The sequence below is a fragment of the Suricata suricatta genome, chromosome 10, assembly GCF_006229205.1.
Source record: "Suricata suricatta isolate VVHF042 chromosome 10, meerkat_22Aug2017_6uvM2_HiC, whole genome shotgun sequence".
Classification (NCBI taxonomy): domain Eukaryota; kingdom Metazoa; phylum Chordata; class Mammalia; order Carnivora; family Herpestidae; genus Suricata; species Suricata suricatta.
The window spans coordinates 36,147,349-36,170,940 of NC_043709.1; the positions used below are offsets into that span (position 1 = coordinate 36,147,349).

Here is a 23,592-nt window from a genome sequence, read left to right on the forward strand (position 1 = left end):
ATAAGTGAAACCATAGAATGACTAAAGGCAATTGTTGTGTTACTTTTAAGTACTTGAAGTAACACTAATGGCTTTAAGAAAAAATACAGTTTATGTGGGCTGTTGCTATATTTTGTTAAGTTTTAATGGAATAGGGCAATGCCACCAATAATAAGAATGACAGAACACTCACGGGTGTATGACTGCTGGCATCAAACGCTACTTCTAGGAGCTTACGTGAGTTGCTTTATGAAATAGATGACTCACATAGAGTTAGGAGGTTATATAAAAATCTAGGCTGCTAGAGTGCTTTTAAAGGCTCTCAAAAACCATGCACTTCCCTAAGTAAGTTAAACACCCACCCACAACTTGTTCAGATTATTAATTCCTTAAATGCCATTCCCCATCCTGACCATACCCCCCAAAGAGGTCAGATTACAACCGCTATTCAACCAGAATATGGATTCTGGCTCAGGAAAAAATGGGACTATAAGTGATATATTCAGTATTTTATTTTTCCATCTTGCCAACAAGATGTATTAAAACTTAAACTTGAAAAAAATAATATAGTGTTTACTGATAACATGAGAATCTGAGAATCATTATCATCAAGTGTCTCTCCAATGTTAGCTTTCTATAAGGTTAAAGTATCCTGACCTGAAAAAATACATTCTTTTTAAAGTTACTGGTTTTTTATTTAATTTTCACAGAATTGTAAATTGTTTTCAACCTGAGAAAAAGAATTATTTTCTTTGGCTCCACCCATGTCATTGCAAATGCCAAGGTCTCGTACTGTTTTATTGTTGAGTAATACTCCATTGTATAAATATATCATATCTTCCTTCACCCCCCTCAGATTTAGGGTTTAGGGTAAAATTAGTGACTGGATAAGGGTAAGTATTTGGTATCCTGCAGTCCAGGGACTGCACCTGAGCCAATTTCATACCAATCTGAGGATGTCAAGTCCTAAGAATTCTTCTAAATAAATGAGAAAACAAATATTCTTCAAGGCCTGACATACAATGTTCTTTATTTATAACAGCTCATTCTGCCAAATTTTCCTACTAAACCATGTCAGCAAGGATGCCAGTATCATGCTAATCAGAGGCACTAAACATCAATTATTACAGTGTGACATTTTGTGTGTCCCTCAACATAATCTACTTGCATTTCTGCTTCCACTACCATAACGATTTCAAAGAATGGATTTAATCAAAGCAATTTTTAATATGTTCGCTTCAAATTTTGACAGTTTTGCTTACCAAATGAACAGGGATGAAAACCGTTAGCAAGGAATTGTGGCACTTGCTAAATCAGGGGTTTATATTATGCTACTATTTGACTTAGTGATTACATTTTTAGAAATCTATTCAATTATATAGTAATTATCAGAAAAGGAGAAAAGACTATGCAAAAAAAGATGTTCAGTACAGCATTATTTATAACCATAAATATTTTAAAGAGATTAGGAGGTCTAGAATGGGTATACATGGTTTGAGAGGCGGAGTTGAAGTTCAAAATGAGCATGAGACAGGGAATTGTTTCTCAATCTAAAATGCTGTCCAAAAAGTAAGAGTCATATCTATTATAAAATTAATTCTGTATCGCTAAAGGGTGGGAGTATAGAAGCTTTACTTACTTCTTTATGCATTTGGTATTTAAGTTAAATTTACCACCTACACATTCCGTGTATAATCAAAAATTATTTATAATGCAAGATTTATCTTTTTAAAAATTGTATCTAACTTTTTTCTCCCTTATGGGGCTTCCATGTTTCAATTACAAGAGATGGCACTGTGTATTCTCACACAAAGCACAAATTTAATTTGCAGCCCCCTCTTTAGTACTGTCACTGCAACCACTCCAGGTTTTTTAAGTTAACGCACTTATTTTTGGGCGAGAGCAGGATAGGGGTAGAGAAAGGAAGTGAGACACAATCCCAAGCAGCCTCTTCACTGTCAGCACAGAGCCTGACACAGGGTTCAAACTCACGAACCGCGAGATCATGATATGAGCCGAAGCCAGGAGTCGGATGCTTAACCAGAAGAGCCACCCAGGTGCCCCTTCATTTTTTTCTTAATATTATATACCAATATTTGCTCTTTTAAATAGTTGCATTGCAAATTTTTCTTACTTTACCACAATATTTCCTAAACATCGAGCCTTCAGTTTTTGCATGTTGTCATCCAAAATCATAACTGCAAAGTAAAATATAAACAAATAATATAAATTTGAATTAAAAATGCATAACCTTAAACCTTAAAGTTTAAATTTTTTCAGATTTTCTATATCCAACCCCCAAAACTGTACCTTAAAAAAGTACCTTTTAATTCCTATGAGACCAAGAACATATGTAACTATGCTAATATGTCTACCCCAAAATTAAAAAGCATATGCTTTGATTCCTAACATGATTATGAATTTTCCTTCAGAACCTCCATTAATAAAGACATTGAATTTCAAAGAAGCTGTTAATTTCATAATCTATGTCTATATCTACTTTAACATATCCTTCTATTCTATCAAAAACATTAAAAATATATCCAGCTTTTCAAAAATCAAAGGAAACAAATCAAGTTCTAAAATACACCAAAAAGTATCTCAAATAATAAAAAATAAGTATTTAAAAGCCTGGAAAACCCTTTTTTTTTTCTGATTTGAGGCATAATGTCCACTTATGAGACTTAAAGTTCCATTTAACCTTCCCAAATATTATCCTGACGATTTCTGTGCTAAGCTCTTAGAATCCTGAAAGATTTTGGGAGGTCCCAGCCTGCATCTCCATTCAGCAACCGTTAGTGCAAACTGGAAATGAGGCTGTAGCATCACGTTTTAAGCTCTAATTTATCCTGCATGCAGCTTCATCCATCCAGCTTATTCCGAGCGAAGCTATGAAAAAAGAAGGACATTGTCCTCAGAAAAAAATTACTTGTCCCTTCTTTGTGTTCCCAGAGCACTTTGTTTTAAAATTCTATTCTAACAATTAGTAGTGGTGTAAATATCCCTCTCGTAAGACCGTGAGGTCATTAAGGGTGGATGGTGTGCCTAATTACCCCCAAATCCCAGTACAGTGGCCAATTTACTCTGTGCCCCTGAACAAGTACTACCCCTTTGATTTTTCTATATAAAAAGTGGGAGTAATTCTTTTCTCATAGGTTGGTACCAGAATTACTTGGGGGGAAAAAAAAAAGTGACAAGCCTGTGGAAGTTACTCAATGAATGTGAAATTGTTACACTACATTGAATATTTTTCACATAAAACATGGTTTTCTTTCCTTTCCCAAGTGGATAACACTTATTATTTTGAATCTCTAATCACAAGACACAAAAATCATGAGCCATAAAGTCACTATTTCCTTGGTTACAAATACTTTAGTTCTAACGTGTAACCTATGCTGTCTGTAAGCCAATGGCTTACAGGCAACAAGAAACTTCTGTACTGAAATTTCATGAGGCATCAAAGCTCAACTCTTTCTTATCGCTGGATATAAAAATGGTACTGAAATACTGAAAGGGAAATGTATTTAACATCTCCCATAAATATTAGCCCCTAAAAATGGCTCAACACAAAGTATTTTTTTCTTATAAAAGGAACAGGGATGACAGAACTCTTCAAAGTGAAGATTTCACTAAAGCTAGGTTCACCTTCCCATGCCTGGAAAAGTCACCAACTTCACAGAATATCTATTTCTGCTCTAAAAAAAAACCTTAAGCGTCTTTTTATAAATACATCTGCTAGACGAAACCAAATGATCCACGTTTCCTTATCTATCATTGTCCTAGAAAGAAAATACTTATTTTAACCTGTCGTGTTAGAGAAGCAAGGACACATCTCTCTATTTTATAATTTACGTGCAAATAGAAACTATATGTAGGAACCAGATTCTGTCACCCAAAGATGGGTCCTCATGAATCTATTAAGGTAAATTGTGTGACCTTATGCAAATACAATAACTCCTGGTCTTCAATTTCCTTGTCTGCAAATGAATACCTAAGTCTAAGTTGAGTCGCCCCCTCTGGCATCTCTGAAATATCAGCACACTTAGTTCAGTCTGTTTACCGGCAGGAACTGCATTAATGCTTCGTGGGTTACATCACAACACAGTGACCCTGTGAAGCATGTGGTATTATTATTCTCATTTAGAAATAAGGAAATGGAATGTTTGACAAGTTAGGTGAATCGTTGTACAAGTTATACAACTAGAAAGTAGAGCCCAAGGGAAAATGTTGAACTACTATAATCCTACAAACAATCTAAAAACAAATATTTAAAAAATATTATATCTCATTGTCACAAACCACCAGCATGAATGAAATGATTTTCTATTTAGAATCTTTAGTCTTTATTTTATCTTTAGTCAACAAGGTTCAAAAGCCTATCATTACTCCTAAATTGAAAGGTAGCATATATAATGGAAAAAAATGCACCTTTTGGAAGAAAAACAAGCAAAGACACAAACAAAAAAATAAAACACGATGGTTTACATTGTCTACAGGACCTAACCAGCCACGTTACCTCAGCAAAGTTATTCAGTCTCTCAGACCGGCTAACTCCTCTTTAAAATGGCAATGATACCTCTAAATTAAATATACTTCATCATTAAATGAAATGATGTATGCAAAGTACTCCGCACCTACCAAGTGTTTCATACATATTAATTTCACAGCCATATTCTTAATATGCCTTATAAATATTATTTTCTCGGTTATGACAGTCACGTAGGACATGTCCTTGGAGGTTGACACTCTTATTTCTTATTTTTGGTCAAATTGACTAACGACAAAATTAAGGCATTTATTTTTAGTATAAAGTATTCATTCGACCAAATGTTTTTACATACCTACTATGCAGTTGCATTTGCATAGGACACAGACAAAAATATCAAATGTATTAACCTTACATATTTCAAATGATCAGAATCATTTCTCACCATTGTATCCCGGAACGCTTTTTCCTGCTTGTCCTGGAGGAGGGGTTTTAGAATTACCTAATCCGATGCATGATGCCGTAATTGGGGATCCAGTCTCTGGAGATATAAATATTATTTATCATTAAATCATGATGTTTCTTCAGTGTGTGCACTTCTCCCTACCCTCTGCCCCACCATCTCTCACAGAATTTAACTGCATGAGGAACAGATAAATAGTGCAAATGTATTATTTAAAAATGAAAAAATATTAGCAATCTATACCAGATCAACATTTTTTAAACATAAGGATACAAATTGAGAAAAACATATATTGTAATGCTTCTTCTAAAGAAAAGAGAAGCCTCTCTAATGTCCTTGGTTACGAATCAAAAGACATGAAGAATGGAGAGTTATACGACTGAGAGATACAAAGTGTGAGTCAGAGAGGAGCAGAGAGAGAGAGGAAGACACAGAATCTGAAGCAGGCTCCAGGCTCTGAGCTGTCAGCACAGAGCCCAACGCAGGGCTTGAACTCACAAGCCATGAGATCATGACCTGAGCTGAGGTCGTACACTAAACTGACTGAGCCACCCAGGCAGCCCGTGACTGAAAATTTTACAACACATGTTAAACACTAAAAGATCTCTAAGAAAGATGTCTTCTTTTAATTCACCTAGTTATTTTATCATGGTCAATAACAGCTACTTATGAAATATGTTCTGTTATTTATGGCTTACTGTCTAAAATAAGTAATCCAAAGAATTTGGGGAATGAATATATGAACAATATCAACTCTAATTTTTAAAGAAATACACCTGCTTAGAGACTTTGCATCTGAACCTGAACTTAACAAAGCTTTGTCAAACTTCTCTCAACCTTCTGTCCCTGAGCTTCCAAAAGGCAGCAGCCCGGTAGGTAGGAAAGAAAGAAGAAAGGAAGGGAGGAGGAAGGACATTATTGTTTGCTGATGATGGCATCAAGACCAGAGACTTAGACGCAGTTAACCTGCATTGATTAACATAAACGATAGATTAGCTTTCTCTGTCTCAAGTTGTTAATAGAATAACAGCAGCTGTTATATGATATCATAAACTCTGAAAATGACTATTTTTATGGACGAATGCATTTGTTATTATCAGTAAACACAAGTTTGGGGTTAACAGAATCTTTTAAACATGAGATTTATGTGTGTTGGAGGAGCCGGATAAGAGTATTGACAGTGAAAATTTTGGAACTACTGGCTTAGTATCAGACACAGAGACATACACATACATATTCCCAAGGGGATTAATTGCCAAACCAATTAGATCCAGAGTAATCCAAAATATTAAAAAACATCTATCTTCCTAAGGACTCAGAATGTATTCTTTCCACTATGGTTTCTATCATAATTTTTCATACATTTCTATCACTTTGGCATGGTGGGAAGAATTTATTACTGTTCTTTACTTTCCAGAGTAGCTCAGTTTATTATTCACATTTTATGGATGGTGGCTCAGCTGGCATCAATAATGGAAGATGGCCTCTCGAACATTAAAACACAGTTCCTATGTCACAGTCCAGTGCTTAAGATGCTAAGCCATATGGTCACCGCTGAGAAGAAGCAGCAAGTAACCAAGGCAGACGTTTCTCATGCTTAACAAAAAACTCTCAAACACTTTCATACTGATACAAAAAAGCTGGACAGGTATTTTACAAAATGGCATTCCATCCATCATGCAAAAGCCCTGTCCTTTCTTCCTACAGCACAAGCAAAGAAGGGAAGGAAGTCCTCTTTTCGGAAAGGTTAGCAACATTTTCCCCTGTGCCTTTTTAAAAATGTCTCAGTACGGACCTCAGCTGCCCTCCAAAACTGATGGAGACAAGAGCAGTGTAATGACAGGAAGCAACGCTGTCGAGTCAGGCGCTTAAAGAAAGACATACAGACCGAGCAAGGTGACAACAGGGGCAGAAGCTGGTAAGACATATGAGGAAGGGAGATGTCCCTTTTTCGGTGCCTGTTCCCCCTCCCACCCAGGGGGTGGGGAACCAGCTGCAAAAGTACATCTTCTGTGTTAAAAGGGTGTCTCATCAAGTTTAGTTTATCACTAGAGGCCCTTCAATCATTTCAAATTCAAACTCTCTACATTTCTAAATGCCATAAAGCCTCTTCGCAACTTGTCAAGAGATGGCTTCAGAAGCTACCAATGAACCTCCCAATGGCTTCCGGCCCTGCTGTCTGAAAGAGAAGCAAACGCAAAACCACCACCACAAACTCTAAGGGCACTCTGCTTCATCTCCTCTCCACGTGGACTCCTATCAAAGAAGCCAGCACTCTCCCCTTCCTATAACACTGGGAGAGAGAGGATGTGGGTAGCGGGAGAGAGAATAAAACCTAGTCTTAAATAAAGACCCAGTAACAAGTTAGTGAAGCATGGTCAGTATGTCCTTCTTAAGTTGACACTACACATACTTCCCGAGATTCTTAAGCCTCTTTTACAAAGATGAAAGATTTATTGGATCTGAAGAGAAACCAGAGTATCTTAAGCATCTTTGTGTAGTGATTACATATTTATAGTCTTTTCACTTTCCATTGTTTTGTTATAATCGATGATTGTAAGATAAATGAGCAGCAAATCCTCCTATATGATTACTTTGACTCAATTTTAAGGGCAACAAAAAGGATTATCCTTTCGGGTACTTAAGGGAGATACTGTAGGTTTATACTTTGAACATTAGTAACTCGAGTACCTCATTGATTTTATTTTTATATTCATTTGGGGGTTTGGGAAAAGAACTGATTGTAGTGACATGGAAAAGATACATTGAGATGAAATGACAGATTCCAGGACTTTCCACACAGGGAGCGATAGTTAGGACAAAAGTGGGATGAGAAAGACCACAATGGCTGCTATAGAAACTTCGATTGTTTCTCTGTACACCTCTGAATGTCCTGAGACCCAGAGAATGTACTGATCCACCTTCATGGCAAGCACACACTCGTGTGCTCACGCGTTCATGCACACAGACTCTGTCGTCATCCTGGCTCTCAGGCTTGTCCAGGTGCAAAAAAGGCTTCTGGTTGGGGAAAACCCTCAGGCACACTGCCCCCTCGAACCAAACTTCTAAGGACTCCCGAAGCCCCACTGCGAAGATGTTCTTAAAACATCTGCTTCACACTGCCCAGGCTATAATTAACTGGCTAGCAGTTATCCAGGAAGACAGGAAATCTGGATGTCACACTGAGACCGAGAAATGGCTGCATTTAAACAAACCAGAACATTCTCTTTGAAGAAAAGAATTGGATGTTTCATTTGAAGAAATCTTTCCAAAGGTACCTAATCTTAGAAGAAGACACCCAGGAAGAAGATGGTGGGGAACCGAAGGTTGTGAAGAAAATATTATGTTGGTACATTTATATTCATACTGCATTAACAGCTTAAAGCAGACATTTCCCTTCTTTTTTAGTATCTCAACTGCCTCTCCACCTTACTGCATTGGTGAGCTGTTACTTAGAGGATTTTCCCCTAAAACTTCTGACTCTAAAGGAAAGGAATGAGAAAATATATTGTTTTCAAATATAAATTATGCTGTTACGCTAAATTTTTTTTGCTTATGTTATTGCATTTAATCCAACTACACTGGAAGATAGAAAAGTGAATATTCTTTTTACAAATGAAAAATACTAAGAACTAACTTAGAAAATTGAAACCATTTCTCTTGGTTTGCCTAATTCTTACAGAGAAGTATAAGAATGAAACAGAAAAGTATACCACTTGTGAGGTCCTGAAGTAGGATATGGAGCTGAAGAGGTATCACCTAGACTGTGTCTCGGAGGAAGAAAAATCCTGTGACAGAGAGCCCAGCCTCTCATAGTCACAAATGGAAGCACTTATTAGCAAATCTTTATTCAGCAGCTATTATGTGCCAGGTGGTATCATCAGAACTGAGGATGGAACAATAAACAAAAGGGACCACAACTCCTTCTGTCATGGAGCTCATTTTCTAGCTGAAAAGACAAACGGTAAAAACATAAACAAAACATATGATATGTTAAGGAGTGATAAGCACTAAGAAATATTTTTAAAACACAGACAAAGGATGTGATATGATGCGGAAGAACTGGATCTTAGATTGGGTGGCCAGCAAAGACCTCCCTGGGAAGGTAACATTTAAGTAAAGGCTTGAAGCGAGTGAGGAACTGTGCCACACATGACATCTATGGACAAAGAATCCAGGAGGAAGGAAACACAAGTGCAAAGGTCCTGAGGTAAGCTTATTCCAAGCATGTTTGGGGAATGGTTAGTCAGCTAGTGTTATTGAAGCAGAATAAATGAAGAATGTATTAACAGGGAATAAGCTCAGATAGGTAGTGAGGAGATAGATCATTTAAAACTAGTTTGAAGTCCTCCTAAGAACTCAAGCTTTAGTTCTGAGTGATGCTGCATGCTAATGAGGGCTTTTGAACAAAAAGTAATGAATCATAACAATGTAAATAAAATTTGTGTAAATATTTGCACAACATTCAGTTCTACGGCCAAGTTTATTTTATTTGGGGCTTAGAGAGAGCTGTGTGTGAGAAAATGCATGGACAGACAGAGGCTGCATTAGAATTGTTGGTTCAGACACAGAGATTTGTGTGTTTTCCTGAACATCAGGAACCAAGTCACATGAGAATTCACTAGATTAGCAGAAAGGCCAGGGCCCAGTCAGGTGGTGAAAGGAAGACATCTACCCACATCAACCCAAAATAATCACTTTTGTTATATAAGTGTTAGTGTGTGTATAGATCAGCACGACATTTCTGAAAGGCAATTTGGCAACTATAAAAGCCCTTAAAAATCCACATACTCTTTAACCCAGCTGTTCCATGTTAAGGAATATATACAATGAAATATTTGTAGAAGCACACAAGTATTAAGCATCAAGAATATTTACCACAGTATTATTTATATTGATGTTCAAAAGACTGTCCAAAAATTGAGATTAGTCCATATTAAGAATTAATGCAAAGCTACTCAAACATCATGGAAAAATGTCTGATAAGAAATAATTTTTACAGAGTATTGTTTAGAAAATCTGTAAAATAGAATGCATAATATGCTTCTTTTATGTAAATAATATGCATTGAGCAAAAATATGTATCTTGGCAAGATACACATTAAAATATTGACAGAGGTTATTTCTGAATGGTGAGCCAAGGGGAAATTATGCTGATCAATTCAGAAGGCTATATTGACAATTTTGAAATTTACTTGCTATGGAGATTAGATTGGCTGCAGTTCATTTGATCTTCATCTTATTGAAAGGTGGGACCTACGTCCTCTCTATTTGAATCTCGGCTACTTTTTTGATGGCTCTAATAGAAAAGAGTAGAAGTGACTCTTTGCTTCTAGGCATAGGCCTTAAGAATTTTAGATCACTATCTCTGGAACCTCTCTCTGAGCTGCCATGTAAAATGGCCATTACTCTGAATCCTCCACACGAAAAATGCCACTTGCAGACATGCCTGTCAACAGTCTTGACTGACTCCAGCCTTGTAGTCATTCCCAGGCATGAGAGTGAAGCCATCTTGAACCCACCAGACCAGCCCATTCACCACTGAATACTGTTTGAGTTGTCTCAATCAGGAGTACACGAAGTGTAGGGTGTGTGGGTTGCTCAGTTGGTTAAGCGGCCATCCTTGGTTTCAGCTCAGGTCAAGTTATGGTCTCATTGTCTGTAGGTTCAAGCCCTGCATTGGCCTCTATGCTTGCAGTGCAGAGCCTGCTTAAGATTCTCTTCCCTTCCTCCACTCATGTGGGGTGCCCTCTCTCTCACAAAATAAGTAAATAAACCATACTTTAAAAAAAAAAGGAGTACATGAAGTTTAAAACCCTTGGTTGATCACTGCCCATAACCCTCACCCATAAAACCATGATACATGGTTATTGTTTTAAGCTGCTAGGTTTTGGAGTAGTTTGGTTTTGTTTGTTTATTTTTAATTATTTTTTACATTTAACTTTTGAGAAACAGAGAGAGACAGAGCACAAGTCGGGTGGGCCAGGGAGAGAAAGAGACACCAAACTGAAGCAGGCTCCAGGCTCCGAGCTTTCAGCACAGAGCCTGAGGCGGGGCTCGAACTCACAAACTGTGAGATCATGACCTGAGCTGAATCAGACGCTCAACCAACTGAGCCACCAAGGAGCCCCAATTTGTTTGGTTTTAACACAGTAGTAGATACTTGGAACACTCACCACTAAAAGTATTGTATATTCTTCCAAAAGAGAATTAGTGCAATTCTCAAAAAAAATGTTCACATAATTATATGAAAACACCCTCTTTGTCTGTAGTTGAAATCAGATTCTTCCTGAGTGGTCGAGAATCATTTGAATCAGCAGATCCAAACATAGCTAGTCCCTGACATTTTATGCTCAGGAGTTGTTTGCTGACTAGTAAATACATACTTCTTACATGGGTTTAGGCTCCAGTTCCCATTATTAAGGTCAGGGCTCTTAAAAAAATAAATAGCAAATCATAGAATAATGCAATCCCAAAATGAACCAGGAGGTGGGAGAAATAGGGGACTCAGAAGAGAAAAAGCTGTATGTTATCATTATAATTCTGTTCCAACATTTTCTTATCCCAAGAATGATATTAAAAGGTCAGTCCTTTAATACATATTTATGGAATTCTCACTGAAAGGCATTTCTTTTAATGGGAAGGCAGTGTGAAGGGTGGAAAGACATGCCAAACAGAAATAGCAGCATGTTCAAAGGTTGAGAAGTTAGACCATCAAGGGACTGACTGCAAGTTACTCAACAGAGCAAAGCTCAGAGGTGTTGGGTGGACAAGGGAGCGAACAAGAGGCAAAATCAGAGAGATGAGCAGAAGCAGATCCAAAAGTGCCGTTGTCCCAGGGTAAGAAATTTGGATATCATTCTAGGAACAATGGGAGACAAAGGGGCTTTTAGCAGAAGTGATTTGCTCACAATCACATCTTACAAAATTCTCTTCAGTTGCAGACTGGAGCACTGAACTGGGGATCTCAATCCAAGACAAAAGTCATTAGATGTGGGTGGTCTGATGAGGAGTGAGTAGGTGTGGAGGATGGGATCAGATCTGAGTTATATTCAGAGTCCGGGAGCCTTGGTGATTGTTTGCGTATGTAGAAAGAGCCAGAGGGAGAGGTCCAGGACAACCCCAGGGTTTTGGCTCATAAATGAAAGGCAATGCAGAAAGAAGAGTAGATGTGCGTGAGGGTTAAAAGGAAGAACACAGTGGCAGGTTCACAAAGCCCATCTCTGTCAATAAGAGCTCCTGCTGCATCTGAAAATCTCCTATTCTGTACACACTGTGGTTCTAGAAACACTACATTTAAGCAATATGGATTTAGAAGTTGGTGGCCCGTGCAGAGAGCTGAAGTCCTGGAAATCAATCAGTTCAGCAGCCTGGTACCGCTGAGTCATATTAATCACAGCATCATCATGGGCATAAAAGCAATTTGTAAAGAAACCATTCTCTCCACTTCTGAATCTATACAGTGTGCTATAAATAACTTGAATGGTGGTAGCAGAGAGAAAGCAGAACAGTGAGATGTACACTGGTGAAGGAAAATCAATTTAATCTTTGTGTTCACGAGATGGTACAATTCCAGTTTAAAATACTTAATTCAAAGCAGCCTAACTTTTTGTCCTGGAAGCAGACCATTAATCTGAGCTGTGGTCGTATCCTTCTCCCTTACCAGCCCCTTATTGCCTCTAACTGTGGAGAAACTCATAAATAACCTGCAGTTAAGTTAGATAAGAAATGCTGAATTAATGAAGGCCTACAATGAGACATAGGAAGGGAGGGCTGGGGACAAAACGGAGCAATGAGAGTTCCCACTTTAATCTTAACTAACTGGTTGACTCCGGGAAATTAATCTCTCTATGATTACTTTTTCTCATGTATAAATTGAACTCTTAGGTTCCAAGTTTTCTTGAGTCTGGATTATCTATAGGCCAGGAGGCAAAAGATGGTCCTTATAGTCATGCAAGGTGGTTCAAAGAAAGGAGAAGGAAAGGAAAGTATTGACTGAGTGTTTCTGTAGGTCAGAAACTATGCTGCACTGTTTGTACATATTTCACTTTACTTCAAGCTTTCGACAGGCCCATGGGACAAAGTGCAAGCAGAAGATCAAGGCCATGCTGATGGCTGTAGTGTAAGTGTTGAGCAGGACTGAAAGGCAGTCCTGCTAGCATTCAGCATCACTTTTCACTACCCACACTGCTTTTCCAAGGAGAACAGTCACCTTTGGTTTTTGAAATTAGAACTGACAACACAAGAGGAATTGGAAACCTTTTTGGGGCGGTCAGTGGGCCCACCATCAAGGGGTTTATAAGCAACAGGGGGAAAATCAAATTTCCAGACAGAAAGGTTTGTCAAGGAAGAATTTAGAAACTCTTTTTTCTTGTAGAGATCAACAAAACCATAACATATTTTCACCTTTCAAGAGTGGATTAAATGTGAATCTTGCCCAAGGTAGGAGGATTAGAATGGATGACATTTCAAAGGCCAAACCAACTTTATATCATTAGTCTATTTCCCAGTGTTTAGTCTCTTGTGAAAACATTACCACTAATACAATAATGAGTACAAATAAATATTCTAAAAAGCAATTATACATATCCAAACTACTTCATGTAATCATATTTGAAAAATAATACTTGATGTTCTTTCTACATTATCATACTACACAGATGACAATGTCTGATTCAAAGGCTGGGGTATCTGATTTGGAAGGTTCATTTTTCAGATAGATTAACAATTTGTAAACAGTTACTCACTTTCAAAAAGAAAAGCCTGTGAAGCCTGCCTTATGTTTGACGAGAGATTATTCCTTCCACAGATCACATTCATGTAGCTTACCTCTAAGCCCCTGCTTCTCAAATTATCAGTAAAAATTACCTACCTTAAACTAATGAAGATTGCTCTAAATGAGAACAAAATCCTGTTGCCAGGCAACAAAGATGGCATCAGGACTTGTCTCTCTCTCACCAGATGGGTACTGTCAGCATCGCTAGCTACACATTGCTGAGAAGCCACTGAATCCGTAAAACTGTTTTTTACCCAATCACAACTTATCATGCTAAATAAACTAGGTAAAATGTCTTCTCCATGAATGAAAAAAAAAGAGATGAATTTATTCTTGACTATTACATTGAAAAAAATGCAGCAGACAGTAGTAATCCATTCACATCACTAAAGACTCTGAATTCTACTATTTGAAAGTAGCATGCAGTATATCCTGGACAGCCCCATGCATGGGACAAAGGTACTGCCAATCCAGTGCAGTTCAACTCAGCCCTTTGAGTTCTACAGTGTGTATTTCAAGAGTTTAGTACAACCGATTGTCTTTGAAAATACAAGCCTGTACTTTAATGAAGTTGTATCACCTGAGTTTGATTGAGTCAGACATTAAGGAAAACCCCAAAGCAAGAAATAATAAAATATGAAAGTAAACCTAGGAAGGTGGCATTTGGTTGTACATAGGTATCTCACTCTGAGATCCGCAGTCACACTAACTTATGCTAATAGCTCTTGGCACCCAAACTATAAGAATTAAGTTTTAAATAAAGATAGAATCTTTTGATTTAAGAACTGTCACCAAGTAGATGCTTTCCTCACTGTCATGTCAGCCATGCAAAGCCTCTTATGCCTTAGTCTTAGAGAAGCATTTTGGAATAAAATATACAGGATTTTGCATGAGACACAAGTTAGTTAAGTTAGAAGAAAGTCATAAATTTTGCACATAGTTGTGTATTTTTTTAAAGGCAGAAATAGGGGAGCTTGGGGGGCCCAGTTGGTTGAGCATCCGACTTTGGTTCAGATCATGATCTCACAGTTCGTGAGTTCCAGGCCTGCATCGGGCTCTGTGCTGTCAGCACGGACCCAGCTTCAGATCCTCTGTCCCCCTCTCTCTACTCCTCCCCTGCTCACACTCTTTCTTTCAAAAAGTAAATACAGTATTTTAAAAAGGCAGAAATAACAAGAGTCCTAAACCTTCCAATGTTGAATTCCAAAGATGAAGCTAAGTCTCTACTGCAGACTAAATTTAGGACTATAGACTGACAGATTGGAATCTGGCAGCAAAAAATGTACCAACTTACCTACAAAAACAGAATGTCTGAGAAAGCAGGGGCAATGAAGGAAGAGGATGACCCAAAACAGCAAGTGGCTTCGACTTTGATACCCTCCCCCCATCAACTCCTCAAATGTTGGCTAGTTCACAATTGGTCTACCTAGAAGGAATGAGATGGTTCCAAATTTGAATCTGTACCATTTTGCACAGAAATCTCTGCTTAGGATAATTGTTACTAAACTGTAGTTACTTATTCCATTTTGTACTTTTGATTTTTGTAAAGAAAACGTATTGCTGTCTTTAAAAAATCCTGGGCTAACGGATCTTGTCGGGGTAAACCCAAGGACAGGGACTGAACTGGGTCAGCCTAACTAATTTTTGTGGTTAAAACTGTGGTCGAAGTTGTCTGTTCTTAGGAAGTGTATCCTTCTACACTGTGCAAAAATAAGGATTATTGTGTCAAGTGGCCTTGACACATCTTAACAATGTAGTTTTAGTGGGTGTGTGCTTTTAAGATCAATGGTTTTGATTTAAGAACTGGCATGATTGAAGTTTGCTTGAGGCTTTGAATCCACTTCAATAAAATCCAAAATTATCAGATTCCTTCTCAAAGAAGAAAGATTTTGTCTCTATATCGAACATAGTGACTTCAAAACTGGCAACTGCAATTAAAACAGCAGCAGTTCAATCAAACAGAGAGAGAAATACTGTGATTACTCTGAGACATAAGAACTCAGCAAAGATGGCTCAAAGCAGATAAAGTAAGATCAATAAGTTAATTGTCACCAATGTCTCAATCTATTAGGTGAGTACTGTTTCTCAAATCCCTCCTTAGTGTTTCTCAAATACTATGAAGAATCGTATTCCCTCATTAAAGTGAAGGAAACAAAACAAGTAAACAACAAAATCACCCAATGCTGCTCAAGTTGGTAGCTATCACCTCATTTCAACTACTTCATCACTACTTGGGTACTTGAAATACTTTCAATGTAAGCTCTGTATCTTCTGATGAGAACCACACAGACAATATTCTGACAGCAGATGGAAAGAACCATGGATTCCTTTCATCTCAACCCTTTACCAAGTTTTTCCTTATTAAAGCTTTTGTGGAACTTGAATATTCTAACCACACAGTCATTGTCTTTAACTGATTGATAGCATGTGAAAAAATAGTGTTTCTCTATTAAATATAGACTATTTAGAAACACTTAATAGAAACACTATTATTAGTGTTTCTAATATTAAAAAGTGGAATGCCAAGCTGTTCTGTTACAATCATTTCTAAACCAGTATCATGTCTTACAGTAAATGGAAAGGAAAGGAAAGGAAAGGAAAGGAAAGGAAAGGAAAGGAAAGGGAGGAAAGGAAAAAAAAGGAAAGAAAAAAAAAAGGAAAGGAAAGGGGAAAAAACCTCATAAAAGAATAAGGTCTACTGTGTTTTGGGTTTTAGTAGTTAGTCTCTGAAATTTAAGGAATTTTTTTTATTTGGTCATTCACTCATAAGGAAAATGATTTTTTTAATAGTTATCTTCAGTCAGGGACACCTGGTGAGTCAGTCAATTGTGCATCCAAGTTTTGCTCAGGTCATGATCTCATAGTCCATGAGTTTGAGCCTCTCATTGGGCTCTCTGATGACCGCTCAGAGCCTGGAACCTGCTTCAGATTCTGTGTCTCCCCCTCTCTCTGTCCCTCCCCTACTCATGTTCTGTCTCTGTCTCTCTCTCTCTCTCTCTCTCTCAAATAAATAAACATTTTAAAAAAGATACTTATAGTTATCTTTAGTCAGAGAAACAGTAACAACAACAATAACTTCCTGCAAAAGACACCATGCACTGCACAAATAGTGCTTTCTAAAATTGTGCTTTGTATCTGATTTCTGGAAAAGCTAAAACTGCTTAATAACAGTAGAGTGTTTTATCTGGTGATTGTACACTTGAAGATAAAGAAGTTCTGGTTGTTTATTTATTTACTTATTTATATTTGCCCATGAATTAACATACCTTAATGGGACGATTGTCTATTTACTTAATCTCTTCTTTTTCTTAGTTAAAATTTTAAGATGTTTATTTATTTCTATTTATTTATTGACAGAGAAAGCACGAGGGGCAGAGAGAGAGAGGGAGAAGGAGAGAATCCCAAGCAGGCTGCCAGCACAGAGCTAGACGTGGGGCTCAATCTCACAACCATGAGATCATGACCTGGGCCGAAATCAAGAGTTGGACGCTTAACTGACTGAGCCACCCAGGAGCCATTAATTTCCTCCTTTTAAATTATGATTGTAGCACCTCTGTTTCTCTTTCTCTATGTACAAAAGAAAATGAAAGATTTAGTCAATTATGCAGATATTTTCAATCATTTTATAGATAAGTTACTGTAAAGATAAAAAATCTGAATGAATGACAATTTGTCTTTTATTCAGATTTATGAATCAAATAGATACAACCCTCCTATCTAAATTTAGCAAGACAAATTTTCTTTATGAAAGCATTAAGTGTTTACATTAGCACAGTCCAAAACAAAGGCTTAATATTTCAGTCATGTTGAATAGTGAGAAGTCTTTATTTAAATGCTCCTGCAAGGAATTGATTGGTTCTCAAATTTTCCACAGATTAGTTCTCCATTTAGAATCTTAGATATTATTTAAATCAAGCATTAAAGAGTGTTGATATCAAGGGGGCAAAAGACAATGTAAGTCACTAGAAATCTGTTGTTGCTAATATAAATTTCACTAACCTAACAAAAACAACATGGAAATTAATGAAATGGATTGACTGCAGAATGCTTTCTTATAACTCAAGTCCAGGAATTAATCAACTTTTATTCATACATTTTAGTTACTTAACATATTCCTAATTAATTCTAAATCATACATCACAGTTTCTAAGCAGCCATTTGTACACATATATTAATGTAATCAGTGAGCAAATTCATAAATTATACATTGTATGGAAGGCTCATAAAAGTGTATGATTATATAAAAAAATCAATTTCTAAGTCAATAACAAGAAAAAAGATCTTATAGAAAACCTGAAATTTGAAATGAAAAGGATTTCTTTGGCTAAAGCTTAACATGCTTTTATATGTTATCAGGTTTTCACTGGCATACCTCTTGTGGACATGCCCCCTCTATTTCATATGTAAATAGTAGGAAATTTGTGACTACGCCAAACACATTGAATTTTCTTTTCTTTTTCCTAAGAGTTAATAATAGCCCTCAAAGTACTTGCCTCCCTCCCCCACCTCCGCCCCCGCCATTGATTTAACATTAAGTTGATATCACTTTAAGAAAGGTTAATGGGGGGTGTCTGAGTGGCTCAGTTGGTTCAGTGTTTCAACTCTTGATTTCAGCCCAGGTCATGAGCTCACAGTCATGGAATTGAGCCCCATGTCAGGCTAGACACTAAGCATGGAACCTGCTTAGGATTCTCTCTCTCCTTCTGCCCCTCTGCCTGACTCACACTCTCTCTCTCTCTCAAGAAAAAGCTGCAAACATTAAACTTGAATATCACTTTGCAGTTACTTGCCGCAGCATGCAACACTGAAGATAATGAACTGACCCCTCCTATGCAAATGACTTAAAATTCTAATGAGATTTTTTTAGTAGCTGACATCTGTATCACGTAGGATGAATCTCTTTTATAAAGTACAAAACTCCCTACCTGACTGGCTGCCTACCTACTTCTCCACATGTTTGTATTTCTGTACTTTAATTGGACACAATATCAAATTCTATAAAATCAGATGGGAGGGGATAGAATCAGTCATTATTAGTAGAAACCCACTATGTTCCCCACAGTATTGAGTGGCCATTGAAACCTGATTAAAGTGATGTCACACCGACACAATGTTGCTATTAATTTTCTCTGAACAATACATTAAAGAAAAATTGCAAATTCACATGAAACTCAGTACCCACCAGGGACCTCCTATGTTTGTTTTTCAGGTGTCAGTAAGCTTTTTAGCAAGCCTAGATGCACTAACTACATACACGTGTACAAGCTATTATGTACAAAGATATTAACAAGGAAAAAAGAATCATAATTTTATTAATAGGCTGGTTTCCTTCAATAGGCTTTGGCATAGTCACCTATAATAAGGGAAAAAATGATATTCTTTTGTGTTAGAAACAACTCCTAATTTTGACCAGGAAAGGAAAATCATCTTAAAGTTGACAAGATAGTTTACTCTTTCTGCCTAGGAGAATAACTGCTAGAATTTTCCTGGTGAATAAGGGGAGGCATCAATCCTATAAATACTCTTCCTTGTAGAGGCAATAATTCTTCACTTGTTTTTATGTATTTTTACATATGGCACTGCTCTTTCTCTGAATTCGTCTTATCGTTTTTATTTCCTAAATAGTTATGAATCTGAATTTAGATAAGAAATTTCTCCCTTAGCAAATAAAACTAGAGAGACTAGAAACTCTTTCTGATTTGCATTTTATTTAAGGAAACTGTATTCAACTCTGATCATTCATTTTATATTTTATATTACAAAAGATATGGAAAACATGTTTTTCCAAAGAGAAATATCCCAGAAGATATTATAAAAAGTGTCATTTATCAGAATCAAAGAGCTCTAAAATATCAAACACTGAACTTCAGTTTTAGTCACACACTTGATTTTCTAGATTCTATTGTTTTTAAAATCAGGCTTAATCTTTGCAAAGAAAATTTATTTTTAGACTTTTTTCATTCAAATTTGATACTCTGCCCCAGTTACTTAGAAGATGAAAATTCTGAAAACATTAATCTAAAAGGGTTGATCTAATTTGTTAAACTGCATAGAATTGAGCTAAAATATGTACATACAGGGGCGCCTGGATGACTCAGTCAGTTAAGTGTCTGACTCTTCAGCTCAGGTCATGATCTCATAGTTCATGGGTCAAGGCTCAAGTTGGGGGGTGCCTGGGTGGCTCTGTCGGTTAAGTATCCAAACTTTGGTCAGGTCATGATCTCACAGTCTGTGGGTTTGAGCCCCACGTTGGGCTCTGTGCTGACAGCTCAAAGCCTGGAGCCTGCTTCGGATTCTGTGTCTCCCTCTCTCTCTGACCCTCTGCTCACACTCTGTTTCTCTCTCTCTCAAAATAAAATAAAGACATTAAAAATTTTTTTTAAAAAAAGGACCCAAGTTGGGCTCTACTGACAGTGCAGAGCCTGCTTGGGATTCTCAGTCTCCTTTTCTCTCTGCCCCTCCCTTGCTCACCCTCTCTCTCTCAAAAATAAATAAACAGACTTTTAAAAAATTGCTTTAGGGGCGCCTGGGTGGCTCAGTCGGTTAAGCCTCCGACTTCGGCTCAGGTCAGATCTCACGTTTGTGGGCTTGAGTCCCGCGTCGGGCTCTGTGCTGACAGCTAGCTCAGAGCCTGGAGACTGCTTTCAGTTCTGTGTCTCCTTCTCTCTCTCTGCCCCTTCCCCTCTCATGCTCTGTCTCTCTCTATATCAAAAATAAATAAAACATTAAAAAATTTTTTAAAAATCGCTTTAAAATATATGCATAAAAAGGCCACAAGGTTCTCATAGCTCACTGTTACTTTTAGTGAGTCAAATGGAAAACCCAACAAAATCTCTATATTCAGTAATGGGGAAAACAGGTTCCACTTAATCTCCTACTTTCACATATATACACAAATATCCCTCCAAAGAAGCATCAGAGGGGTGCCTGCAGCTGAGTCAGATAAGCGTCAACTTGTGATTTCAGCTCAGATTATGATCTCACACGGTTTATGAGTTCAAACCCTGTGGTGGGCTCTGTGCTGACAGCACATAGCTTGCTTATTCTCTCTCCCCTTCTCTTTCTACCCCCGCACATGCTCTCTCTTTGTCTCTCTCTCTCTCTCAAATAAATAAATAAACTTTAAAAAAGGAAACAGCAGAAAGGTGTTATTTTAAATTGTACCAAATTTTATGTTACACTCACTTAATATGACAATTTGTTTCCCAAGGATCACTTGGTGGGAGGAAAATTGAGAGTAAACAAAATAAGGAAATAAAGAAATTACATATATAATGATAAATGTATTGGAGAAAGATACATTTGATTTTATAGAACATAAGAAGGGAGCCAGAGAACCACAGAAAATCTTGTGAGAGAAACACGGCTTTGAGAAAAGCACTCTGGGAACTCTGCAGGGTATACAGCAAAGCGGAGAGAACAGAGATGAGTAATGAGGGTAATTTAGATTGGGGCAGATGATAATGCAGCTGCCACAGCTCAAAGGCACTGGGCGCGCTGAGGTGGTATCAATCCAACAGCCACTTCAAAGGAAAATCTGAGATTTGTGACTTACTGGATATAAGCAAAACAAAGAGAGGAGAAGCAAGCAAGATCTTCAATACTTTATACCTAGGGACCAAGAAAACGATGTCATTGATATCATTTACAGAGACTTTTGAACAAAAGGATAACCAAAGAATTGCTTATACTACTGAAGCCAGAACCACCTAACTCCTGAATTTATGCCTGATGGTAATAGTTCAGGGTCTCCTCCAATCCTTGCAGTGTTTTCGAACACTTCTGCAATATTTCTGTGCCTGTTTGAAAAATGCTCACCAGTTTGCCACCAGTGGTCTAGGACAGGTACTCTGAAGACCTTTTTGGACCATTCCAGGGTCTCCACATCACACCGTTCTCCAGCCACAAACAATGTTTTGAACCTGAATATAAGAAGGAGCGTGAATTCAAATTATTCCTTGGAAATAATTCTAAATAATTTCATTCTCATTCTTTTAAACATTTGAGAATCCAACCACATTGATCTCATCAAGGAAAATAGCCGTATCATCTCTATATCATAGACTGGTGAGAAGGATTATTTGTTTTGACCCAAATGTAACCAAATGAACATCTCAAGATTGAAGAAAGTGCTTCCAAAGAATTTACAACTATAGCTTCTCAGTTTTGAGAAGAGCAATTGAGTTGATCTTTGTACTATATCTGTCACACTCATCTAATGATCAGAGATGAAAACGTTTTTCCTCCTTGACATTATGTCTGCTATTTTTAGCTCCATGTTTGATTGCTGTATTCTATTTAAGTCTATACACAAAAATACTCTCTTGAGTATCACATAAGGCAACAAATAAGCTCATAAATATGATCTTTTTGTTCATTTGGGTGAGTTCCTTTGATAAAGATTGCTCTGATTTCAAGTACATATTTATCCTACATACACAGGAAAAAATAGGTTATTTAAGAGTAAATACCATTGTGGCCTTCCTGGTCAGACAGACTCTTATCAAAAGGAATATAAGGTTATTAAAGGGAGCACCATGCCACAGAATAGAAAAGATGAAATAGATAAATGGAATTGGGTTGACACTATTGGTGGTGGTTCATTAAAAAATTGTTTTTCTTTTATTCTCAATGTTTCAGTGGTATGCCTATCAAAAAACGAATGTATGTATGAAGAGTTAATGCGTTGTTATCAAAGTAAAATTCAATCAAATAAATAAAAGCCTGCTTACCCATCCTAAACAATATAATATTAGCCACAGGAGATTTCTTACAATTCCCTTACCATCTCATGAAGATTCATGGAGATACAGCTATTCCCACCCCAATGCTCCAACAATATACATTTCCCCTCTTGGGTATAAGCATGTATATCATTCTATAGTTATTTGTTTCTTGTCTATTTCCCACAGTGGACCATGAGCTCCTTAAGAGCATTCATCTTCATGACGTCAATACCAATTAAAAAGTATCTGGGACTTTTAGGTACTTAAACATTTCTAGAAGCTCAGGAAGATGAAGTAGAGAGATGAGTAGATAGGTAAAACTTGTGTCAGCTTGACTCATTCTTCTAAGTAAAAGAGGAAGCATGTTGTTTTGTTAGAGTATGAAAATAGACAATGGAAAAGTGATTTTGAAGAAAGAAAGTTTCTAGCTATTTAAGGAAATGTTTAATAACATAAAAGCAAAAGAACTAAAGAGCAGCCACTTGGCTTTCTTTTACTGATTCAATTAGTAGGTCTAGGAGGCCAAGTAGAGATAACACAAACTGGGTGTAGTACAGAAATAACGGATGGTAAATCATGCTAAAATTGCTGTCCAGTGAATCTAGAGTAGGTATGAGAAATAGGAAGCAAAGTAGGAGTAACTGTGACGGAGAAAAGTATCAGGAAAAAATAATGTAAAGACAGAGAAACATAATTTCAATTTTCAGATCAGGAAAGAACCCATTATTAGTCTTTGTTAAGAAACCATTTAAATAATGTGGATCAATCATTTTGGTGAGTCACCTCTCAAAGTATGAAAGGCTGCTGGGTAATAATTTAAATTTTTAAGAGCACTCAAGGGAAACAGAGAAAAAGGATGAAAATAAGAAAGCAAAAAGGGAGAATAATAAAAGACAGAGACTAGAAAACAAGAAATGATTTTTGACTATATATATATGTTTGCAATCTGAGATAAAATTTAGATAATTAAATATATATTCATTTATAACTTGATTAAGATTAAAAACTGAATATAAAATATGACTTCATGCAGCCGCTCTGGAAAACAGTGTGGAGGTTCCTCAAAAAACTATCGATAGAACTCCCTTATGACCCAGCAATAGCATTGCTGGGGATTTACCCAAGAGAGACAGAAATGCTGATGCATAGGAGCACATGTACC

At 37.1% G+C, this 23,592-nt stretch overlaps 1 protein-coding gene across 4 annotated transcripts in view; it reads right to left on the reverse strand.

The window, feature by feature from the left end:
* ACSS3 (acyl-CoA synthetase short chain family member 3) overlaps positions 1–23,592 on the reverse strand; it is a 148,436-nt gene that overhangs the window by 24,193 nt on the left and 100,651 nt on the right. For 2 of the 4 annotated variants that reach the window (XM_029955211.1, XM_029955212.1), the window contains 3 exons: positions 21,523–21,626; positions 4,911–5,006; positions 2,114–2,177 (listed from right to left, as the gene is read on the reverse strand). In XM_029955211.1, the coding sequence (XP_029811071.1) occupies positions 2,114–2,177; positions 4,911–5,006; positions 21,523–21,626 (264 nt within the window). The remainder of the gene's footprint in view (positions 1–2,113; positions 2,178–4,910; positions 5,007–21,522; positions 21,627–23,592) is intronic. The other 2 variants (XM_029955214.1, XM_029955213.1) reach the window with 1 other exon arrangement.